The sequence below is a fragment of the Anopheles gambiae genome, chromosome 2 (assembly GCF_943734735.2).
Source record: "Anopheles gambiae chromosome 2, idAnoGambNW_F1_1, whole genome shotgun sequence".
Classification (NCBI taxonomy): domain Eukaryota; kingdom Metazoa; phylum Arthropoda; class Insecta; order Diptera; family Culicidae; genus Anopheles; species Anopheles gambiae.
The window spans coordinates 101,267,975-101,293,351 of record NC_064601.1 but is presented as its reverse complement, the minus strand read 5'-3'; the positions used below and the strand labels follow the sequence as shown (position 1 = coordinate 101,293,351).

The 25,377-nt window shown below is 41.0% G+C and overlaps 2 protein-coding genes across 14 annotated transcripts in view; both read right to left on the bottom strand.

Moving 5' to 3' along the window:
• The window catches only part of LOC1277071 (mitogen-activated protein kinase kinase kinase 13), a 33,835-nt gene extending 22,444 nt beyond the window's left edge, over window positions 1–11,391 (bottom strand). The window contains exons 1-2 of one of the 2 annotated variants that reach the window (XM_061647990.1): window positions 10,840–11,391; window positions 2,565–3,347 (exon numbers count right to left, since the gene is read on the bottom strand). In XM_061647990.1, the coding sequence (XP_061503974.1) occupies window positions 2,565–2,680 (116 nt within the window). In that variant the 5' untranslated portion in view covers window positions 2,681–3,347; window positions 10,840–11,391. The remainder of the gene's footprint in view (window positions 1–2,564; window positions 3,348–10,839) is intronic. The other variant, XM_061647991.1, reaches the window with a different exon arrangement.
• Window positions 11,392–17,009: 5,618 nt separating this feature from the next.
• Window positions 17,010–25,377, bottom strand: part of LOC5667392 (la-related protein Larp4B) — a 52,689-nt gene continuing 44,321 nt past the window's right edge. For all 12 annotated transcript variants that reach the window (XM_061650416.1, XM_061650423.1, XM_061650421.1 and 9 more), the window contains one exon: window positions 17,010–25,024. In XM_061650416.1, the coding sequence (XP_061506400.1) occupies window positions 24,609–25,024 (416 nt within the window). In that variant the 3' untranslated portion in view covers window positions 17,010–24,608. The remainder of the gene's footprint in view (window positions 25,025–25,377) is intronic.

The following is a 25,377-nucleotide window of genomic DNA, read 5'->3' as shown; positions in this document are numbered from 1 at the left end:
CCGTCTCCCCATGCTTCTACATGCCCCTCGCCTGAAAGTTGCACACTTTTTCATTCTCATTGCTAGTAGGGTAGCGAGCGGCAGGAGAGAACCGGCGAGAGAGCGTGATTGTCTTTCCACTGCAGGGTTAGGCAACCAGTGCGCAGCGTTCTGTTTGGTTTGGCCATTTCGTACCAAACGAGGAACGAATATCTAAAGATTCTTGAATCTCCATAAAAATTGGTCTGGATGGTCAGATGGGTTGAGCTATTAGGTCTGGACAAGATGGCAGGTGTCCGGAATTGACTGACATGTACTGTTATACAGCCCATAGCTTCTCCACCACAAATCTCTACCTCCTTCTTGACTCGATACATGGACCATGCGGACTCATTAGTGGACATGTGCCGTCCTTCTTCGTTGTCAGACGAGAGACTTGTCTTGGTCTGAAGACCTATGCGCTACACTAGTGAGCTTGTCGGTGTGCCTCTTTCTTGACATGAACTTGACGTCTTGATACGAGGACCGTGCGAACTACATCAGTAGCCTCTAGGGCCTACTCTCCCACCTATCTATCACTCTACCAGGGCATACCATATTATTAAATCTAACGTTTAAATGCGATCTATCCATTAGTCCAATAGATTGCTCGTTACTATGTTACCATTGCTTGAGAACTCTAGGAGCCCAAATTATCTTATGAACAAAGAAACGCTAATTTATTATCACCATAAGCTTTATGTTCGTATTTATGAAGCATCCAAATTGTCGATCTAGCCGATATTCATAAGCAGTAATAAGAACAGTATTCTTTACTTTTTTTTATAATAAAGTTGATAATAAATAGTTGATAGCCTTCACTATTCAAAGAGACTAATGGCGTCTTCTAAGGCATATCTTGAACTCACTAAACAGTTTTTTTATTTTCCACAATTTTTAGTTAATCATGCAGATGTCTTATTCTGAGTAGCCAGATACAAAATCCTCCGAACATAGAAACATTCATTGATGATGCAAACGCAATTTACGCAATATTAAAAATCGTTCTACATTTTGATTGGTCGAAAGAGTCTAAGTCACCACTTTTTAATTATACTGCATGAAAGTCTTAGAACACATATAATTTGAGTTATTTATTATTATACTGTAATTAGTGTAACGCAACCTAACTTAAGTTGTTAGTCCCTGCCTTTAAGTAAACTGCTCTACGAATGCGAAAAACCATTATCGGGCCAAAGAGAGCGAGCTAACCTTCAAAGAGAATATGGCTCAGCGCCCGACAGACAAAGAGAACGAAATTTTCAGGCGAGGGGTAGGTAGAAACACCCGACAGACAAAGAGAACGAAATTTTCAGGCGAGGGGTAGGTAGAAACACGCAGTGGGGGCCCGGCCCAAGATCGGATCCAAAGTCCGTTGTTTTGGGCTCGAAATTAAAAATGGCGAATGGAGCGCTACCACGGAGAGAATGCGCTCTCTTGCTTGCCTTTAAAATACACGAGGCGCTCTCGCTGTAAAGAACGCTCGCTCGCGCTGTTTCATCGTATTTTCCTCATACCCCTTCCTTCCCGTTTCTTTCGGCTTGCGCAGCGCTGAACTGGTACCCCCTCCCACTTGATTCCAGCGAATTGCGCTGCGCTGGACTGACACCCCCTCCCGCTCGTTTCTTTCGTAGCGCGCTGTGCGCTTCCCTTCATTCGGACTTGGTGCACCCGAATCAAAACAAAAACTTGAACACATCAAACTTGGTTTATATTTTATCACTTTTATTGCAAATAAAGGGGCATTTTCACACATAGCTTCACACAATCTTGCCACAAAATCACACACATTATTTATATAAAAAAAATCGCCGTATTTCAAATAGTCGCCTAAATGCATGGATACCGTTGTTGATGTTCAATACAGCAAACAAATATTAAAATGAAGCAACGCAAATCACACATTTAGGATAAATGATAACAAATAAGCGCAGCTTCATTTCAATGTGCACAACACTTCAACACTTAGCGAAACTTCGATCGCCCGGGACTTAGGCTAACACGCGCGCAGCCTTTCACGGCGAACGCTTGAGCTGAACTGTCGATTTCGTGTGGTGGCAAGAAGGGGAGCGCACAGAGGAACACTCGCTGCACTAGTGCGAGCGAGACACCGATACCCGCATGCCGCTGCGAGAAAACCAAACTGAGCGCGCAGGCTGAAAGTGAACGCACACATTCACACATGTGTAATTGTGTGAGTGCAAAAACTGTGTAGAAACCAAAACACGCTCGCGCCTCCGAGCAATTCCGCGAATTTCCAACCGTCTCCCCATGCTTCTACATGCCCCTCGCCTGAAAGTTGCACACTTTTTCATTCTCATTGCTAGTAGGGCGGGCTTGAGCGCAAATTCAACAAACTTCCTCTCCCGCTCTTGCGCTGTAACATCGACTTAAGCGAACATTCGCGATTCAGGCTCGTTTATATTTTCAATCATTTTCGGTTTACATCCAAGAGTTGAATCGCGCTCAAGCCAATTTCATGTCTAATTCAGTGTGTGAAACACCAATTAATATTGAAATAATGATTGTATATCTGTCGAGCTTACCTATGATGATGATCCGGTTGATCGGAGGCTATATTCTGCAGCGAGGTACTCATCTTCTGGTAGTCCTCGAACCGTGCTTGTCTCGAGGTAGTGCCTGCTTCACCCGCAAGATCCATTTTTGTTTGCCCAAATGAGGTAAGTAAATCCTGTGTACTTATATTTCGCCGTCGAACGGTTTCACTTTTTCTTTACGATTGATTCAAAACACAGAATCAGATGTGTTGAAAACTTGCGCATAAACTTCCACTGACCAGCAGTGTTTTCAGCCACCATCACTCATTTTATCGACCGAATTTAGAGGAACCGCCCGCGCCTCAAGAACTTTTACTTTTGCACCTTTGCCGTCACAATTAGGTACACTTTTACTCTCTCACACACTACCAATAATGGCACCAAATGATGGTTGTTTTTTCTTCAATACTGCAAAGTAATACTTTTTTTCTAGCTGCACAATTAATAACACTGAAACATGAATGGGAGCAAGTTACATAATTGAGGAAAAAAGCCACCAACCATTTAAAAACACCTTATTTCCACGCACGTAAACTTTTTTCACCCTTTGAGTTGTGTGTGTTTTTTTATTCTACTTCTCCAAACAGTAAACTTTGTTTCACAGCACACGGTATAATGGATCTCGTTTGATGTTCTGTTTCGCGTGCTGTTCTCACGCGTCGATTGATTTGTTTTCACGCTGAACCCGCTGACGTATGTTTGTAGCGTGGCTTTTACGTATTTTCTAGTACATTGCCGAAAGCGATTCCGTTTCGGATCGGACTGATTGCTCTGAAAATAAACACAGGCGAGAGAGAGAAATGAATATCATTACATTGTTAAAATGAATATTTCATAGGAAATTAATAAGTAATTTATTCGTTTATGTTAGAATTCATTAAATTAGTACAATGAATTTTGATAATCCGAATGTAATTTTGTTAACATAAAGAAAAATTAAGGTGAGAAAATGTAAGAATTTTACATACATACAATACAATAAATACAATAAATTGAAATCCAAACTAAGAAACATTCAGTTTTGCATAAATTGATATTAATTTTTTACCATCCCTATCGTCAACAATTATCCCCGTGCAATAAACGGCAGACATGTCCTTTTCCCCTTTCACCAAACACTTCCGCTTCAAAACTTTCCACATAAAAACCATTGTTTTCCGACACATCAGAGCAACGCTAAAACTGATGTTTTCCACTCTCGAGCTGCACTGAGGTGCTCCACAGGATTTTAAAACTTTTCCGCATAAAGACAAAACGTCGTTCGTCGTCGTCGTTCGGCTCGTTCGATAATGTCATTGGGTTTGTCGCCAGTGCGTCTCAAATCATTTCGAACGCTCGAGCGGTATTTCGGGGGGGGGGGGGGGCGATGACTTTTGTCACATTATTTTTGCTAGACAGCTTGGACACTGGAACTTCGAAACGGAGGTTTGGCACACTGCCAAGACGAAATTGGAATGTGACTGTCGCCGAAGGAATGGTTGATCTTTTGGCAACTGGACATGCAATAACTTTGGGTGGTTCTTTTTTTTTTGTTTCTTCTTCATAAACGCCCATACATGGAGGGATTTGGTTTTATTATCTTACACTCGTTGCTTGTGTTTTCAGAAGAATAATTCTACAAATAAAACATAAGGCAAGTTGTTACAGATTTCTTATGTGGTTTATGGTATGTCGATGCTTCACTCAAGCTGTTCTGTATTGGCAGTGACATAAACAGAGACAACGATCCTGGCTGAAGCTGCTATTAAGCTGCAGAATATAAAGAAGAGATGCGAACCCATAACCCATTACAATAAGATTTTAATCTTTAAAAGTAATGTTAAATTTATTTGAAACAATTTCCAGTGCTGGAACTGTGATTCAATGTTATTCTTAATTAATAAACATAATAAATATATAATTCTAACACATATATACAACTCTTTTCAATAATATAACTCAGGCTCTGTTTCAGGTTTAAGTTTTTTAAGTTTTAAGTTGCAAAAATCTTAAAAGTAAAACAATGGATGAAACGCAAGCTGTTAACAGGGCATATTGAATTATGTTCTATTTATCGTCAAATGTTTCAAACAAATTCAATGCCACTAAAAACTCAATACAATTCAGAAAAAAGGTGTGTATGAGTAGGGGGTTTTCGACGCCCATCTTCCAGCCACAAATTATATCATCAAGCCAACAAAACCCATCTTCTTTCTTTGTAACCTGAAAAAAACCCCACCTTTCCACCATGCAACAACACAAAAAAAAACCCACATTCTCACCCCTCAAACACACCCACAACGGGGCGTCTCCTGTCGCTCAGAAAGAAGTCACCACCTCCACGAACCCTCTTCTCTAACTGTGCACCCAACGCCCAATTGTACGCACACGATAACGATCGCACGCAACTGCAACTGCACTTCTGGGTGCAGGGGGAAAAAAAAACAAAAAATTGCATTTAAGGTAAGGAACTGATGCTCGGTCAAGTTTTTTCCCCCCCTTCAGAGAGCCGAACCACGAAAAGATAAAACTAAAGGCTCGAACAGAACGCAACACACCATTACTTCGTGGTCACTATCGTCACACAACAACAACAAAAACGCACAATAAAACAGCCCCTCGCAATTGTCCTCATTATTATTGTTATTGGCCTGGTGAATGTGGTCATTCTTGGGTGCACCCGTATCGCGCCAACGTCCAGCCCGCAACGATACGCCTGACCGGGCAACACTGGACAACCCCGGACCCCCCTGGCTAACCAAACGCGTGTTAATCCATTGAGGGCACGAAACAGAAAATAGAGCCCAACAAAACACACCTGGGAGGTTAAAACATATTTAAGGGTTGTCCCCTCTCTCTCCCGCAACCCTCCTTAATTCGCATCAAGATCCCTTTCCCCCATTTGGTGGGTTTTCAGCCGTTCAGCTGTTTCTCATTTTCGTCTCCGCTGTGGGGTGGTCAAATGCATTACTGTCTGTCAGTTAGCCGCACACCCAAACACGCAGGAGAGGGAAAAACATTCGCGGTGCGACCATATCCCGCGACCGCAACGTGCCGAGCCGAGGGGGCTGTGCCAATGGTCAGCTTAGAGGGTTTGAATTTAGAATGCAACGTGCACGCACGTGTTCGAGCTTTTCCAACCACTTTGTGTGTTTTCAACCACACCGATATACTGCTGCTGCTGCAGGAGGGTGGTCTATTGCTAAGGAAAACCAACAAAAAATGCCTCTCACACACACGCACAAACGATAACGACCCCGTTAGAGACGCTGGGTCTCCCCTTCTTTACTTGGTTTAGCGAAAAAAAAAACAATAAACCATGCCAAAAATTTGCACACGCCATCCCGTACAGGCTCGTATAGACAGGGTAATTGAGAGACGTTTTGGCAGTTTTATGATTGGAATATTATTTGCGACAAGATTTATGTCTGTTCCGTGTTTTGGTGGGGCCCCGGGGAGGATGTTGAGGCGAATGGGCTGTAGCTTTTTTTTTAAACATGATACTAAAAGAGGGGTTAAATGTGTAAAGGTTGCATGTGCAATCAGACACCGGCAAGAGCATCGATAGTAACGGTGCAATAATTGTATTTACGACAATATGTTAATTTTGCATCGGTCTGGTATTGTTTTGTAAGGGATTTTTAGTCTACATTTTATTCTTTTTGTAGCAATTCGTTGTTCACTTGCTGTTCATTTGTAAGAGTTGAGCTTAATGTCACAACTAAATGTGTTCAGAATGATCAGTTAACGACCAGCGTACTTTTTGCTGAGCTTAGCAGGGCTTTGCTAAGTGCCTAAAGGTTTACAATTTATTAGTTTATCATAGTTTTCTACAAATTTAGATATTTGATTAGTTGTTTAACTTGTTTAAAATAGTTTATTGCATATTTAGCACCCAACCATCGAAGAATAATGTTTAAATATGTCATGCGCACCAATTCCTAAGCCAAAATCATGTATCGAATGGGTCCAGGAATGAGGTGTTAAGTCGAACTTACAGTCGGTGCTGCCAAATTTTGGCTCTAGCTCACCTATTTTGGTTTCGAAGGCACCAATTTTTGACAGCGTGTCACAATTTTTCCCTTTAGGGCATCCATTTTGGTCTCTAAGGCATCAATTTTCGACTGTAAGTCATTTGTTTTGTTTACTTAATTCATCCTAATTATTCTGAAACTAGGGGTTCGAACATTATTCAATTTAAGTTAAATGATTAATAATATAATGAAAACAATTTAAAGTGTAAAAACTTTTGACCCAATTTTGGACGATTTAATGGAATGACTAAAGTTGGGAAGTATTTTCAGATGTAAAAAATGTCTTGATAATGTATTAAATTTCACATTTTTTTCTCAAAAACAATCAAATTACTAGATTTTTGTTTAATGTGTTTATTATAAGTTAATTTACAGTTTACAGTAAAAGCTACAAAAATACTTTGTTAATTTGATTCCTATAAGACTCAAAAAATGTTGAATTACAGACAAAAATAGATACGCACTGTCCACAAATTGATGCCTCAGAGTTCAAAATGGATGCGCACTGTCAAAAATGGATGCCTTATAGCCAAAATTTAGCGGTAACGACTATAAAATATACTTCTAAACTAAATCAAACGACAGAAAAAAATGGCAAAAAGGAACGAAAAGGAGAAAAACAACACAAAATGCCATAATTTACTAATAGCTGTTTGTAAGTAAAAGCGTATGTTTGTTTCAATGAATGACTGAATAAATCTAAACCTGAATAAATAAGTACATATTATTTTGAAACATCTAAGTATAGGTACAGATGAACATAAATGAAAAGAATAAAAACAGTTGTTATAAAAAATATTTAAATATACAAAATTTAACAGATTTTACAATAGTAATCTTTTCCTTTTAGTTTCGTTATTATTGAAATTTTGACTGCTTTTTTAAACTGATTGTTATTAATTGAATTTATTATTTGATTTTCGATTAATATTGTGTTAATTAATTAATTAATTTTGTTATGACTTTTTCTTTCATTTTGAACAATTTTTATATATGTTATTTAAAGTACTGAATTTGATAAGAACCATTGGGGAGAAGAAGAGGTAGTTTTAATCTGCGGTAAGAACTAATATGATTTAAATAACTATGTTGAAAATGTTGATTTTTTCCACAACATGAGCTCTATTTATTTGAGCGACATTTATACCAATTGGAATAAATAAAATATTCTTCTATCGGTTTCTTACTACTACACTGCTGTACTACAGTAAAGATTCCAATGCCATGGGTTTTATTCTTAAATTGTAAAGCAACATAGCATAGCAGCATAACAAAGTATGTAGCGCTCCATTGCCTTTAACTGGCACACTTCTTCGCTGTCAGTACGAGTTTACAATCCTGTTTTATTGAAATTCCAATCTCAAACACTACTACCATCATCACCCGTTCGAACGAATGCAAAATGGAATTGGCAATGATTACAACTAAAAAAAAACTCCCCAAATGCCACACGCACACAACAACGACCGACCAACCGTAAAACTCGGCCCTTACACACTCACCGGCCCGGTAAGGCCATCGGATTCTGCCATCAAACGTTCCATCATTTCCAACCTTCCCGACAATGGCATCTGTTTGGGCAAATGTAACAATAATGTTGCTTTTCACTACTGCATTGCATCACACCGCGTGGCGTTGGATAGACCCAACAACAGCACGCGGACGCCTTCTTAGGCGTTGATATAAAGCCAAAGACGAAGACGAAGAAGAAATGGCAAAGAAAAGCAGTGTAAATGCCCGTGGATCGAACTGCTATCGAGGACACACAGCAAAAGCAGCGAGCCGGATTTGAGTTCGTTCGTTCGTTCGTTCGTTCGGTTACTTGGGCCCGGCTTTGAGATTCGCTCCGTTCGCAAGCGCCTCCAAGGTGAGGTCTAGAAATCGTAGAAGACGACCCCCGTACGACATTCCGAGCGTGTGTCTGTTTGTGATGAAATTGTGACGCACGAGATGGAGGGTGGTTAGATGGAGGTGGACGTGTCGTTCATCGGCCGCGTCGTACAAATTATGATGAGAATAGATACACGCGCAGATCGCTACTATGGCAATGTTGGCAAATACTTCTATAAATAAATATTTCATGAAGCATTAGAAAATTATTATTTGAATTGGTTCAAATCTTGCGATGGGAATTAGGCTTACCACGTGTAGTGCAGCAATACAGTACTTAAAGATCACGTTGCATTGCCCTAACAAAGTGTTAAAATGTAGTTTAAAATCCCAAAATGCATTCCTTTTATCTTGCTTTAAGCACTAAAATGCATAAATAAAAAATACAAAAGATAATGATGACATTTATGAGCTGCTGTTGCCCTTTCTTGTCTTATCAGCGCGACCAAACTTAAAAGGGTCGTTGGCTGGTCGTTTGAGGCTGTTAAAATGAGATTTTAGCGAGCACTAGGCATTAGCAACAACGCTTGTTGCTTGAAAAAATGATATAAATCTTGAAAAAAAAACACAAAATCCTGAAATAGTAATAAATTAATTTTCAGTTCATTCAATTCTTTACTCATCACTAACTGAAATCAATTAGAATAAACTGTTATTTAATCTAAAAAAAAATGTCGATACCACAACTCGATTGAAGTAAAATCCATCCCTCGCTTCGATCAAACCTTCACCCGCGATCGAGTGACATGATCACTACTACTACAGACACGCTAGCGCACACAGCCCAGTCGAAGGCCGGTTCGTCGCTTAGCGCTTGTCGCTCTACTCGCACGCTGTTGTTGCTCCATAAATGCTGCGCGTACCGCGTGCGTGTTCGCGTACCGCGAGCGATTTACAGAAAGAGTGCTTTTATTTACTCTTCGCGCGTAATTGAGCCAACAAGCGGGTGAATGTATGTGGGTGTGTGCGTATTAGGTACATTTATTTGTTACCTTATTCGCTGTGTACCTTTGCTGGTCATACACCTTTCTAAGTAAGAAAAGATGTGGAGTGGAATTTTTTTTTTCTCTCCTTCATAAATAAACATCGATGGGGGGTGGTGGTCATGGGAAATGAGTTCGAAACACACCGTTCTGGTAGAGGAGGAAAAACACGCTAACATTTGAATGATTTGTTGCAAATGATGCTAAATATGTCACAACTAATTGGATTGTGAGACGCTTTTTTGTGACATCAGACATCAAAAAAATCAATCCCATCTATTGAGAGGAAGTAAACTAACGTTAATATATTATTATTTATCGTTATTAGAGATTCTGGGCTACTTGAAAAAATAATTTCGTAAACCGCGTTTGATTGTTCCACCAATAAAACACCCCTTTGGTAGTGCAAAGTCTGAACGCTGGAGCCAAATAAAACCAGACGGGAAACCCAAAACCCATCCGCCGTTGTTGTTGCGCGGCCAACATAACACGCAAAAACAACACAACATTTACGCACACATTCACGCAAGCGATCCACCAACCTTATTGTGAGTGGAAACGGCACTAAAAGTGGTTTTTCCCCCTGTGGAAAACCAATTTCAGTCGCAAACACACACACTCTCACCCCTCACGACAGTGGCGCAGTGCGTGTTGTTTATGTGCACGTGTTGGAAATGGCTTTAAAAAAGTTTTAAAAACACACACACACATAACTGCAATTCCGCAACAGCAACAACAACAACAGAATTTCAGGTAAATTACTTTGACAGCTTGAAGGAAACAATTTTTCGCACACCATCGAAGCAAGCCGTGTGCGTGTGGGTCGCTGCAAAAACCACCAACACACACACACATACACAAACGGACAGGAGCGAACCGTATTGTTTTGGTTGTTTTGCTATTATGAACTGTACCCCTCGTTCCATTCCTCAACTTCACCCTATTCCACGTGCTTCAACCCCCTATCGTGTTTCAACCCCCTTTTCAGCATACATTTCATGTTTTTGTATCGGCTTTTTAATGTCACCTTCTTATACACACACACTCGCGCTCTTTCTTACGTTCGTGCGCCTGCGCATAATTCCCCGCACCACCACCGACCCACCCACCCACTCGCCCAACTATCAAATCCAATTCCATCCAGCAGTGGCTTCTCTGTGGAACAGACACACACCGAAAAAAAAAAAAAAAAAAAAAACAACAAAAAAGCGAACCAACAGACTCCTCGACCCTTTCTCGCTCCGGGCTCAAAATGGCTGCCGCGCGGAAGCTTTCCGCTCCAGCTTCACACTTTACCGTCGGCAGTTGGGGCGACACTTTTAGGGTTTTTAATCAAAACTATTCTTCCCTACAACACACATGCACTCGGTGTCTTACCGTTTATCGTTCGATTGGTATGCTGCAGATTTCGTATCTTAATGGTTCTGCCGTTGAATTGTAGTTGTGGTTTCACCCCTGCTGCATCGACGGGCAGGAAAGGGATGAGGGGGTTGATTTTTTGGGAATTTTCTTTTTAATTCTCTTCCACCGTATCTCACCGCATGCCGACGGCGGGTGCAGAAAACACCTTCACTACGGGGCCAAACACACGCATGCACACGCATACACACTGTGCACACACACACTCACACACACAGCACTTGCTTCAATCGAATCGAGGTTTGTCGCTTGGTGGGCACCGTGCAAATCATTCTTTTTCTATTGCTTTGCCAAAGCGATTCACGCGACATTCATTCAATTTTGGTCACACTTTTAACTTCACTTTCAAGGCTTGCATCCTTACACCGTTGCACGTACACAATTAATTACCCGCACTGCTCTTTCTATACACACATACACACGCGCGCGCGTAACACCGGAGGAAGCGTTTCACGCACGTCCGTTCGGGGCGACTGTTCGCGAGAGAAAGCTTCGATGGTGAAGGAAATTTACCCGACGCCAGCATCACTGCGCCAGTGTTGATGGCGGTGTGTGGTGCTCGCTCTTTGTTACCCCGCATAGGGGAAGGGATACGCACCGGCAGCGGGAAAGGGACAACTAGCTGCACTACACCGAACAGCAAGCAGCGCGTTTACTTGCAGAGCGCCTATAGGAACGGGCGTGAAAAGTGGAACACAGACTTCATCCCTTCCGCGGGTGTCCTGCGAACGCGCTTGCTCTCTCGCTCTCTCTTTCTTTTTCTCTTCTTTGCTAGCGCTCTTATTTAGGGGTGTATTTTTTTGCTCAGAGAGCGGCTCTCCGAAGCAGAAGGAGAGGGTGCGTTTGTTTTATTTTCTATTTTCTTCCCTCGCAAAAAGCTTTCAGTATCATAATCACCACCAACAACAGTTTCCTTCCTTCTGTTGCTTTTGTTTCATTTTTATGCTTACCGAAGGAAGAACAAAATGCTTTTTTTTATGTACAAAAGCAGGGTTAGTTGTTTACGTTGTTCTTTTTGTTTTATTGTAATTACTTGAATGAGCGTTTGTGTTTACTTTTACATGTTCCCTTATTTTTACCAGCTTTGTTTATTTTATCCGTTATTACTTTTAATTATTATAAATTTACAATTTTTACGATTAGAGCATTCATTTTGAATTTTGAATGTTAATTAATTTTATTTATTTTTTTCAAACAACTTTTTCCATATATTCCTTTTTAGGTTGATTTTACTTTAAAAATATTACTTTTATGTGCAAGAATCTTCCATGAATCGAAAAATAAGTGTAAAAATCAAATCAAAAATAATTATTTTATTAGTTCTGTTTATTATAAACTGCCGTGAGAAATACTTCGAAAAATGAAGTAATCAAATATTGTTTTTTTTCCTTTCACATAATTCAAAGCTTCTACTTCTAATCAATAGCTTCTCCAAGTGTCCAAATCGGCATTGTAAAAGGTGAAGATCCTCACCCAACACGTATCCTGTCAAACTTTTACTGCAGAAAAAGTGCATAAAGCCTTCCTGCAAGAAGTGCATACAAAATCTTCCCACAAAGCTATTGGCAGGTAGGGGTGCTGTAGGGACCGGGGGACTGTGCATAGAAGTGCATCGCCCAAAAAAAAAGGACCACAAACCGATGCGGTGCAAGAAGTTGTAGGTATCAATTTATATGCCATCAAGGCCCACGTAGGCCCACATTGATGTCTTCCAGGGGAAAAAAGACAGCCACAGGACAGATGAAACACACTTCTGTGGAAGAATATTTTCTTTACCATTCCTCTTCCTCTATCTCTCTCTCTCTCTCACCCTTCTTCACCCCACACTTAATTGCAGCAGGATAATTTACCCCAAAAACCTGCACACCACAAAAACACGAATGCTGTTACGTTTCTTTTGATGTGCATTATCATCTTTTGCAGCCCTTTTTCGTCGGAACCGGTTTCCCGCATCGGCAATTAAGCACCGGAAGAAGGCGCTGCACTTGGTAGGTAGAGATGTTCACTTGTTAGCCCACTGTGCCCCCGGTGTGAGGAGGAACGGAACAACAACATGAACTTTGGAAGGATATGCCACTGTCGGTTACGCTGCACAGAGGGAGGGAAGTTGCTTTCGGTGCCAATAAAAAGGAACCGCCGTTCGTTGGGAAGGGTTTTGCCTTTTGAATGGTTTTTGTTAAATAAAACCTTTAGTTGGTCGTAAATTTTAAGTGCTTTTTACCATCACACTTCATCAGCATCTATGATGATAAATAGAAAAAAACCATTAAATGTATCTGAAAATGTGTATTAAATACTCAAAAATAGATGATTTAACGGTGGTGAAGTCGTTCAATTCCCGTTTGGGTAAAACTGATCCTGTTTGTAGTTGCTAACCAAGTTCGTTTGGGATTTTATGCAAGGCTTAATCCTTTGACATTTCAATTCCAATGGTTCAACAGGTTAAGGCTTCAACTACTAAAGGCGACTCAACTTTTGCGAATGAAATTTCACGCATTCGGTTAACCATCTTTGGTACAATTTGGTATGTTCTTTGCAGATCCATTCAATTGTAAGCCAATGTTACGATCGTAAGTTAACTACAAACTTCTCCAAGAGGCATTCAATAAACACTTCGGTGTGTACGTTAATTGAAGGAAATGAAGTAAAGCTCGGTGCTCTCCTCGAATCATTGCATGAACCAATCTTTTTTTCTCGTCATTCTCGTCAAGAATCTTCAGTTTGATAAATATGTCTCCCTTCGTGGGAGTTCTTTAGTTGGACTCTATTTTAGCGAGTTCTTCATAACTCTTCGGCGTGCTTCAAGAGTCTTTTCCATATTGCTGTATTGAAACTTTTTTGCCTAGAATTCCTGAACATACGCACTGAATTGTGTTGAGACTGTGATTGGTACGATTTGATCGTGGTTAGACCAATTACTCCATTTATGGATCTCCATGTCCTAGTTTCTGCCTAGTTTGTCATGCAACATAAAGAACACGAGAAAGAGCCTGTTTTTCCAACACTAAAAAAAATAGAGATGGGGTTTTTTAAATTTAATAATAAACTGCGATCAATGAATGTCAATGAGCAAAGATCACTGATATTGCGATCTTTTTTAAGGTATTACAGATTAACTAGGATTTACAAACAATTAATTCCATCGCGTATATCACGCGGCAAACCATTTAATGATAAATTAGAAAATCTATTGTTTTATCTAATGAATCAATGATTATTTTAATCATATCAATACAATCTACTCGACGATCACTCTTAATAAACTCTTATAATCCATAGCCATCTTTGATGACTAATCGATAAACTGTCCCCCCCTTCTCAGTGCTATCGCCTAAGCCATCAAATTTGCATAGCCTGCCGAGATGGCCAAAAACAAAAACCACTACGTAGCAACAGAGTCGCGCCCCGGCACACACGGAGACACACCCCACAGCATCGTCACATGAGCCGCACTTGCACAGATGAGCTCCGCTGGCCGTTGGCTGACATGGCCCAAGAGCATAGTTCCCCCATGACTCATGGCACCACTCATTGCGATCGGGCAGGTTTGTGTTGTTGTGTTCCGTTTGTGGTGCTGCTGCTGTCCACTTGTTTCCTTACCTTTCTTCTTCTTCTTCAGCATAAACACACCGCTCCCGTGGCAAGGGGGTTCGTCACTTTTCCACGCATCGAAATCATCCCGAGGGTTCGCTGCTCAGCGGTCCCCGGCTTCCCCGGCACTGGTGTAGCATACGATCGTCAACGATCGCACATTAGAGCCGGCGTGTGTGTGTGTGTGCGTGCGTACCCTTTTTTCTGTTGAGAAGGGTGTGTGCACCGCTTTGTTTTGCTTTATTTGCTTCGTTCTTACTGTTTTGCTTTGCGAGTCAATTCCCGCAGGATCTGTTTTGAACGATCGTTGTTTCTTCCTTGTCGTATTTCTGCCTTACTGTTGGTTCACCTTTTTTCTGATTTTTGACTGTATTTTGTGTGCTCTGTTTTGTGCTCTTTTCTACCCCCCCCCCCTCTCCATTCCCTTTTGTTTACATGTCTTTTATTCCCCAGTTCGATTTCTTCACCTTTTCGGTGCTCATTTCTTTTCTCTTTGACGTTTCTTCCCTTTTTCTGCCTCCGTTGTGTGTTCTTCAATTCACTTGCACCGATGCTTTCGGTGTTCCCTTTTGGCAAACAACCTTTTTTCGGTAACTTTCATTTCGTAACACTTTGCCCTCTGTTGTTTGTTCAGCTTTATCCTTCTTCCTTTGCGTGCTTCGATCGTTGGATAGACGATCGTCGGTAGGAATATTAAATAATGCGCAGTACAGCAAACCTTACCACACCGTCCACCTTTGCTTCGCTTGTTTAGGAGAACTAAGGAAAAGGGAGAACTGAAGTTGGGATGTTTTTCATTTTCTTCTCCTGATCTCCTGAAAATTAGGGTTGCTCCTTTTGATGCTGGCATCGATGAGTCATCTCGGGAATGGAAACAAAACAAGACGCACGAAAAAAAAAGTGATGCACCGATCACAACCTCACCTCCACGGAATATTCGAAATCGACATATTACGCAGTTATGGACTGTCCGTGTGGATAAGAGCCATAAGCAAGAGGGCAAAAGAACACGGCAGCATAGGGAAAAAAGGCATGCAACCGAAAACGATTCACTTCTCGGCTGTGTGCAGCGGATTTAATTACGGTTGTTTCGTTCACAGCAAACGGTACCCATGTGTGGTTCTGTGCTGTGGTCTTGTTCATTCTATGCTAGTTGTCAGGAGAGCATAAAACGGGGGGCGGGTGTGTGTGTGTTTGTAAGGTGCGCATGACGATCCCCTTTTAACAGAAACCAGTTTGGGCGGAAATGACCGATACCGAGTGGTTGATGCTGGTGTATTTGTTTTTTTTTTACGGCCTGCGATCTTGATTGAATCGAGAGCAAACGCGATAAAACGTGCTATTTGATTGTGTGTTCTTTTGTGTTCTGTTTGATGAATACAAGGCAAATCACTAATGGAGATCACTGAAAGATCACTTGAATATATCAGAAAACTCATATAGCTGGTGCATACTTTCTGGTCAGGCAGCGTTTCTTGAGTTACAGGGAAATTATCATTGAAGAACTTCATAACGATGATGATCGTTTAACGTCAATAGATTGCATTTTTCCATTCCATTCAGAAGTGGTTGGATTCATGATGGAATTATATGGTGTTAACACTTTTCGTGAAGAATAATGTATAAGTTCTTGTGCCTTTCTTTGCGAAAATGAACGCTTTATTGTGACATTCAGTGTTCAAAGTATTTTCTGTATTTTAATACTTACATATCCTACCATTTTGAAACATGCAATTTCTATTTCTGCACCTAATCGTACTTGGAGACGTGCTGGTCAGCCAGATCATGTTCCATCGACTAGAACAGACAATAACCCGAAGGAGCAATGTTTAGCCTACACAGCGGAGGGGTTAAACTTCCGTTTTCAGTGATTTTAGTACTTTTTTAAGGATGCCGTACGAGCAATACTTCAAAACATCGGAGTTCGTCGCTTGTTGGTCAATTCCCATATGAGGCTCAGTACTTCACATCTTTCTGAAAGTTTTGCTTACTTTTAATCGATGGAAAATTAGATGCTAATGTACTTGAAGTGTCGCATGGTACAGTCGTCAATTTGTACACGACTCAATAACATGCTCGTCGTTGGGTTCAAGCCTAGAATGGATAAAACAGGACGATAGGGATGGTATTCATGCGACAGGGAACACATTATGCTCGATATTTAAACCTTTTTTGTAATAGATTAGCAAAAATTAATTAAAAAAAACCCTCTTCTATTCCCAAAAATCACAACTTTTCCTCTGATGATCTCTTGTCAGCAATTTATCTTTCGCTTCGTTCGATAAATATCATCGCAGCATCAGTTTGAATGTTTACAGCACCGACCACCAGGGGTCGCCGCTTCGACGTAAAACCACCTGTGACCAGATCATCGTAGGGTGGTCTTTTCTTCATTTTCGTCTTATTTTTGGCAACATTTTTGTACAATATCTAGTTACTAGTTTCACACGAGTTGTTCTATGCACTACCTGCAAAAGAAATGAAATTCTTTCGTTAGTTAAAATAGAAAAATACAAACACAACTCTTTTTGTTTCTCTTTTGTGTATTTTTTTGTGTGGTTTTGTTTTGTAGTTTCGTTTTTTACTCTTTTTTTATTTTCTATACTCCATCGTCATCATCATCATTGTATTATCGTGTGTTTGCTGTAGTACGGCTTTTTTTTCTTCTTTACACCCTTACCATTTGTTTTCTTTATAACTTTTCGTATTTTCTCCTTCACTTCCTGCCTGTTTTCTCTCCCCACCAATTCTCACTGTTCCATATTTTTCCATATCTTCTAGTAACGACGCACGGTTTTTCGCCCGTATGTGTGTAACAGCTCTCTCTCTCTCTCTCTTTCTGTTTTCTTTCGCTCTTCTCCATTTTGTATCTTATTTTACAACAATTGTTTGTTACTTCTTCCTCACATATTTTCTTTAGTTTCTTGTTTTTTTTTTGTTTTTTTCCTTATCATCTCGCGCGCTCGTGCTCGTCCGGTGCTGCTCCAACCAATTCTGTATTTTGTTTTACACTGTTTTCAATATTCTAGAGCAACTAGTGTGTGTAGTAGGTATTATCAACATTTCAAATTCGCTTACCCTTGTGTTTACGACTACCACCAAACACACACGCACGTGCACACATTTCTGTTCCCTGGCATTTCTCTCACATTCTTAATGCGTTGTGTGCTCTTGCTTTTCCACTTTCCTTGGTCAAATCTCGCTTTCCTTGGGAGGGATGCTAGTAGGTTTGTTGTGTTGTGTGTAGAGGGGCTGGAAACTGTTGTTTGTAGATGGGCAACAGAGAAAGAGCTGTCACACGTCGTGGATGCATTTTAATGCATTTCCCACGTGCTTCCCTTCACCACATATATCAACTTTTTTTTTTTCAGATGAGTGTGAGTGTGCTGTTGTTTTGGCGACGTCGAACGTGTGGTACGGCGGCTACTATTAATACGCGCTTCCTAGATACTTTTTTGATTTTTAAGCTACACATTAGGTTTAAACACATGTTTTTGGTTCCGCCGCGGCTCTGTCTGGCGTTTACTACACTCGCATATGACTTGGGGAGCTGTTTACACCCGAACGACGCTTCTTGGCGTGATTTGCTCCTCCTCCTCTGTTTGAGCGTGGTTATCTATTTGTTTCCTTTCTTTTTTACTGCAGTCTTTCTAGCCAATGTATTTGTGTGTGTGTGTTTATTTCTTTTTGTAATGGTTTATATTATCATTCATTGTTTTCGCTTTGTTTCTATTTTGTTTTATGCCTTCTTCTTTTTAATCTCCCTTGTTGTGTGTGAGTGTGTGGTTTTTGCGTTGTTTGTTGGTATTCTTTAATTCATTTCCTTTTTTTTTCATTTAACCTACTACATCCTCCTACTACCACATTTTTGTGTGTTTTTTCATCGATTTTCCACTCCTTTTTTCAACTTTTCTCTACCCACTCCACCTCTCTTAACATTCCACACTTCTCCTTCTCAACAGTAACTTTATCACCATTACCGACTCTACCGAACTAGTGTGTGTATTTGTTGTGTGGCAGCACTTTTTATGTATCTTTCCCCTTTTTGTTCGCAAAAGGATGAAAGGATATTCGTGTGTATTATGTGTATGTGTTCCTCTTCTTCTTCTCTCCTTCCAAGTTCGGTCCTTATCTCTCTGCCTCTCCCCAACGATAGCGTGCATTTCAGTCTTTGCCAGACTTCTTCCCTCTGCCCTTCATCCTCTGTCATCGCGTTGTATCATTCCGCGCGTATAAGAAACCCTGCAATGGTAAGGTTTTTTTGTTTGTTTGTTTGTGTTCTTTCTTTTGTTTTGTTGTTTTGTTTTACTTCGTATGTAGTAACATGTCCTTTTCTCTTTCTTTTTTTTTGTTGTTGTTGTTACTTTTCTATCAACGATGTGTGCCTTACGTTTTAATCATTGTTTTTTGTTTTTGTTTTTTTTATCATTAGAGTTGTGTATATAGTAATGTATATATATAATGTATATACTTTTTTCCCTTACATTTATATATTTTTTATGTATATATATATATAATCCATACATCTTTCTCTCTGCTCTACTACCTTCGATATTGTATCTCTTCCGCGTTTAAATCTAAGTATTCTTTAGTTTACCACTACACCGTACCACACACATTCCCCCTCTCCCTCCTTTCGACCTCTGCCCGGGAGGGGCGGCGCTTGCACAGCTCGCTTGCAGTTATTACACACACAGCAACAACTATATATTATACCTTGCGCCTATGTATATCCTTTGTCTCGGTATGACATTTCATAACACTGTATGCTTTTTCTTTGCATTATCATTTCATCAAACACAAGAACGACATCGTAATTTGTTGCTGTGTTGCACACGTCTCGTTTATGTTTGCTGCTTCTCCCCCCTATTCCTTTCACATTCTTTCCCGGACACACAGCAGGGAGAGCTTTGTGTGTTTGTAGTATGTATGTGTGTGCTCCGACAATTCTATTACAAAGCTAACCTACAGTTGTATATAATAGTTTTTTTGTCTTCCGTTACTATTTTTCCTCCCTCGCGTAAATCTCATCCTTTCGTGTGGAACCAAACTACTGGTATCGCTTCTTCTTTTTCTTTGCATTCGTCGATTAATGCGAGTGGCGGCTTTGATTTAGGGGTTTCTCCAAGGGGAAACAAACAATAGTCAAGAAATCACTAGCTATTACAGCATCGAACGTCTGACTTCAGCTCTGTACGCGTGTGTGTGTCGTCTGTAAGTGTTTTGCAGTCTCTAAAAGGTGTCTTCATGCGAACCCGCCCGTCACCGGAGACGGGGAGCATTGGCATACTATCTAAATCTTCTGCTTTCTGCGGTACACTACCTCAACACGCCCACACCCCAACAATCGAACGAAAATACATCCCCCCCCCCCTCTATGCTATCCTTCTTCTTCCTCCGCTTGCTCCTCCTCTCTCACTTTATACTAAAGCTTTAACTACCAATAGATAAGACAAACGTAACCGGCTGTAATCGTTCGGTGTGTATGGGTGTGTGTGTGTGTGATTGTTTTTAGGATCGCGGGATCGCGGGACAGCTACTGAGAGAAGAGAACCGAAATGTGCTCACGCAAAATCAGAAAAACAAAAGGATGTAAGGCATTACTATTCGCTCAAAAAAAAAAAAAAAAAAAAACAAACCCCAACAGTATACAAAAACTACTACAGTGACAAAAGAACCAAAAAAAGCATCTCTCTTTCGAACCGGATAAAACGAACACGCGCTCAATCGAAGTTTCGCTTCCGCCAGCTTCGTGGTTTCGTACTCATCATCAACATATCTTTATTACGGATCAGAAACAAATCGAAAAAAAAAACATAAAAAAGAACATATTTTTATAGTGCATAGTGTAGTGTGTTGTTTGTGTTGTGGAAGGCGCACACAGTGTGTCTAACGAAAGCTCTTGCTCCTCCTGTTTCCTGCTCGAAATCTCGTCTTAGAATGCTACCGTGTTATGCGCTTTACCACAAGAGCCAGTGTTGTGTGTGGCGCACAAACAAACTTCGCGTTTATGGACGTACACGCACACACGACCCCATCAAATGAAACGAAGGTACGATGAAATCCATATTTGGTTTGCTTAAAAGCTAGTGTGTATCTAAACCGCAAGCGCAGCAAAACGATATCGAGCTATAAAACTAAACCTGATGTGCGTTTTAGTTTAGTTTTTGTTTGAACCGGTTTGAAAGACGCAAAACGCAATGGCGCATTACCGTTCGAACGGTTGCGAATGCATTATTGTGTGCTTAGTAGCCCTGCGAAACTGTATGTATCTGTACGTTACTCTTCGGGAGTTCGGGAATCGATGAAGACAACAGCACTACTGCTACACTACCGTTGGAGTCTTGAGGCATCAGTGGGGAAGCTTAAATCCTTTCGATCTACTTCCAAAATTCTAAAGATGCACTAACTGTGATACGTTGAACTGCGTGAAATGAATTCTCGGTGTTAAGATAGTATGCATAATGATCTAATGAAGTTCATATAGGAGTATTTAATCAAAAAAGGGCACTGTGCTTATCACAAACTGTTTCATTTGCGAGAGAAAAAGAATAAGGAATGTAAGCAAACAATAATTAGAAAATAACTGGGAAATGGATAAAACAGTATCATAACACAAATGAAGTGGTTGGTAGCAGATTAAGCTTCCTAACGCCTACGCTCCTCCTTCTCTCGCAGTAGTGCTGCTGCTCTCTAGAAGCAGATGTAAGCTGTGATTTTTACTCCCTAGGCGTGGGGCAACGTGAAATCAATTCGCAATCAATAAGAAAAAACCTCCTGTAACGATCGAATCATGTCACGCATGGGATCAAATCAATCGATCAATTGTTAAAAAGATCCAGATAAAAACTAGCTCTTCATCGGCATAGCGTAATCAATCCTAGTTGTTAGAGCTAGTTCTCATAAGGTTCGCTCACTGCACGCTCCCACGCTCCCTATCGCTAAAGCACAGCACAGAGCATAAAATGAAGGCGGCATCATTCGGATGACGATTCTATTATTGTAAAGCATTGATGATTTCCATTTGTTTGCGCTCTTGTGGTAAAAATGTAACGATTCTGTCGCATGCTAATAGAGATGGTAAGATCAGTGGGTGTGTTTGTGTTTGTGTGTGTGTGTTTCTAAAAGGAATTTCCTCAGTTTCCGTACTGCGCTTCCCTTCTCTCTTAGTCTTATCAATTTAGATGCATCACTAGCTTAGTTGATCCAAAACACTACCATATCCCCGGTATACCCTGACTCACACACACTGCTCAGCCTATAAAATTATGCCCTATATGTGTGTGTATCGTGTAATTCTGTGTATGTTTGCAGTATTGACGGCAGTAGCTTGCTTCTCCTTCCTTCCTTTCGCGCTCATTAATCTGCTCGAAAGCATTTCCTAACATTTCGGTAGCGCATTTTTTTTCCTGCCAGCTAAACTTAGACAAATTTCTTTGCAATTCAAAAACAAAATTCAATCCGTCCGCCCTACAACTAGTCACCGACCGGCACGCACTACTCTCCGGCGAGTGTGTGTCTACTGTCTTTATAAACTAAACCAAGGTTGTTGTTTTTTTTTCTTGCTATTAACTAGTGCTGTTTTGTTTGTTACTTCATTATTTTTTTTTTTTTCGACCACTAGAGCAAATGGTCCAGAGACGGTTTTGGCAGAGCTTGCAGCAGCAGCTGCAACTGCTGCTTCTGGGGCTGCTCATCTCAACCTTAATCATCTGCTTTGATTATATACAGGTATAACGAACAGAGAGAATATAGATATATATGCATTGCGTGTCTCTTTCCTCTGGATTTTAGTGTGTGTGTGTGTGTCTCGTTCAATATCGGTTGAGGTTCATCCACACTCCACGACAAGCGCGAAGCAACAATTAGCTTCAGTTTAAACACACAGCGCTTTTTGAGTAACAATGTTTTTCTTTTTTTTGGAACACACTGCACTTTCTTATGCTTCGCCGTTTCTGCTTTCAGGTTTTATCGCTCACAATCGCTTCCAACGGTTACGCTTAGCAGAATTCCGTTCTCCTATTGGGCAATGCCCTTAACCCCCCTTTTTCCGACGGAGGGCACACGCACACGCACGCACACTTTCTCTCGTTGGTTTCCCAGACCCGAAAAACTATCCCCCCATCATCACGCGCGCGATCGATTATCGACTATCAACAAATTAACAAAGAATTGCAATAAAAAGTATCTCAATAGGGGGTTGGTGTGTGTGTGTGTTTAACGTTACCAGTTACTAATTGTAGCAATCATATCGTATTTAAGAAATACCAATAAAGATAATAGTAATAATTAATAAAGTAAATAATGATAAGTTGTTTCGGGCTTTCTCTCTCTCTCGCTCTCTTCCTAATGCGCTTAAATTCAAGAGAAAAACAAGTAACAGAACGAATTGCAGAAAAAAAAACAAAAAAAAACTAAAACAAATAATTCATCTCACTGTTGCGTGAGCCGCGTTTGGGGGAGCGCACGCGCTCGCGTGTGTGTGTGTTGTTTAGAGTAAGGCATAAATAAACAAGACGAAAGCGTTTGCATTAGCGATAGCGGTTATCAGTTTTAAACCCTCCTCACTATGCTAATGCATCCTCGCTCTCTCTTTCCTTTTCACGCTTTCTTCCGGTCTTTGCATGATAATCCGATACACTCTTTCATCATCATATGTTCAACACAACACACACGGGCGCACTAAAAAAGAAACATACATAAACATTGAAACAAATGGACCACCTACTAGAACCTTTCTCTCTTGCTACTCTCTCACTACAAAACCCACAAATGAAATGGGTTTCACCACACCCTCCCCCTTACCACCACCCACTCCTTCTCAGGACCGAAGTGGACCGAAGTGGAGCCGTGGCTGCTGTGGCTTTTCTCTTACGCTCTGCGGGAGGCGCAGGTGTATATGCGTTGCAGGGGACTAGGGATCACTATCTGGTTTTGCTTGCTGGTTGCCGCAACCCCTCTCCGAGGCTAGATTATTTATTTAATGCAAGGATACATATGGGATACCCTCCTCCTACCCTTATCGGTTGCTATTATTAACCGCCACAAAGAAAGAGAGAGAGAGAGCGAGGGCTAGAGCACAACGACGACGGTATTTGCCGGGGCCTATTTGACAACTACTTAAGCAAGCACTTTAAATATGCTTGTACATGCCCTGATTGGCAGCTTCTTTCACGTGTGTGTTATAAAATCAAACTGCATCTTCATACATGGTGCTCTACGCATCTTTTGACTGTTTTGAGATTCGTGTGATGATTATTGATTGGTCTGCGTGTTTACATTCCCTCATAAACCATAGCTATACACTCTGAGCATTGCGATCGTTTTGCACACACTCGTTTATCAATTTGATTTTTATAAGGATTTACTTCCCACTCTATACGTACTTGCAGTTTTTTTTTTTTGCTTTTTACGTACTTCCAGTGTTATTTTATATAAAAAACAAGAAATCCCAAATTATTCATCAAAGTGTATCCAGAGCAGATGCGTAACAAAAGGCACACACACACTGCTGCTCCTTCTTCCATGCTGCGTTTATAGTATGATCATGATCTGTTTGAATCACTCGAACTAGTGTATAGTGTATCATTTCAATCAATTTATGAAGTGAAGTTTCATAAATTGTACTTGATAGGAAAACAATAACTCCTAACCGATCCTATCCTTCCTTTTTCTTGTTCCGCCAAATCAATAATGAAAGTATGCTCTTCCCAGCCCACATTCTCCTTGCTTGTGTAAGGATTCGCCAATCCGCCCAATCGTTACTACCTATACTTCCCCCGCTCTTTCGCTCTCTCTCTCTCTCTCTCTCTTTCTCCGTTTTCCCATGCATCCCACGGAATTATGCATTATCCTCGCAATGCACACAAACGCTGTACATTGCGCTACTGTCTTCAACCGCATTCGTCCGAACTTATATACTTGCCACCCCAGCCGCCGGATCGTGAAAAGCCATAATATTTTAAGCGCATACACTAAAACACAATGTACTGGGGAGGGGCGGTGGCAGCGGCAAGCAAAGGGCTGATTCATAAATCGCACGTGCTCCGCCGCATTGTGGTAGGTCGTAGAGTAGGTGTAGTGAAGAGAAAGTCATTCGGTGTGTCGCGCACATATTAGATCCATATTAAGCGCCATCATTTGGGACTGCGCGGGTGTGTCTGGTGGGCCTGCTGCTGCTGCTGCTGTGGCTGCTGCTGGTGCGATTGGTAGTCCTTGCGCACCGATCGGGCACCGCCAGACTTGGGCGCGCCTCCACCAGCACTGTTGTTATTACTGTGGTGATTATTGTTATTGCCACTGTTGCCCGAATTTCCGGTACTTCTACCTCCACCTCCTCCTCCTCCTCCTTGATGATGCGCGTGATTGTTGTTGTTTTGCTCTGGTGCGGCATTGCGCAGCCCGCCGGCACCGGAATGGAGGGAAGCAGAGCCGATGGCATTGGTGTGGCCGCCGCCGCCGCCGCCAGCACCACCGGAAGACTGACGGTAATCTTTGGAGTTGCGTGCATTGGTGTTTCCACTGGCACCGTGTTGCTGATTGTAGCGCGTATCTGTGCGGGGAGAACGAAAAAAAGGAGGTTAGAAATGTTTTTCAGTGCTCCAAAGCTAAACATAACTAATGCTAATTGTTTTTGTTAAGAGTAGTATAAAAAATACATGTAGGACTTCGGCATTTCTGTATATTGAGTTATTTTAAAGTTATCCATAGATTACGTAACATACGCAAGGGGGCGTCCATAAGTTACGAAACAACTGTAGGATGCCTTCCACCGTTATACTTTACAGGGTTTTCCAGGGGTGCTCATAGAAGTGGGACACTTGGCTCTATCTTAGTGGAAGTGAACTTTATATGATGGGAATTAAACTATATGAAATGTTTATTGGAAAGGTTTTTTTTTTGGAA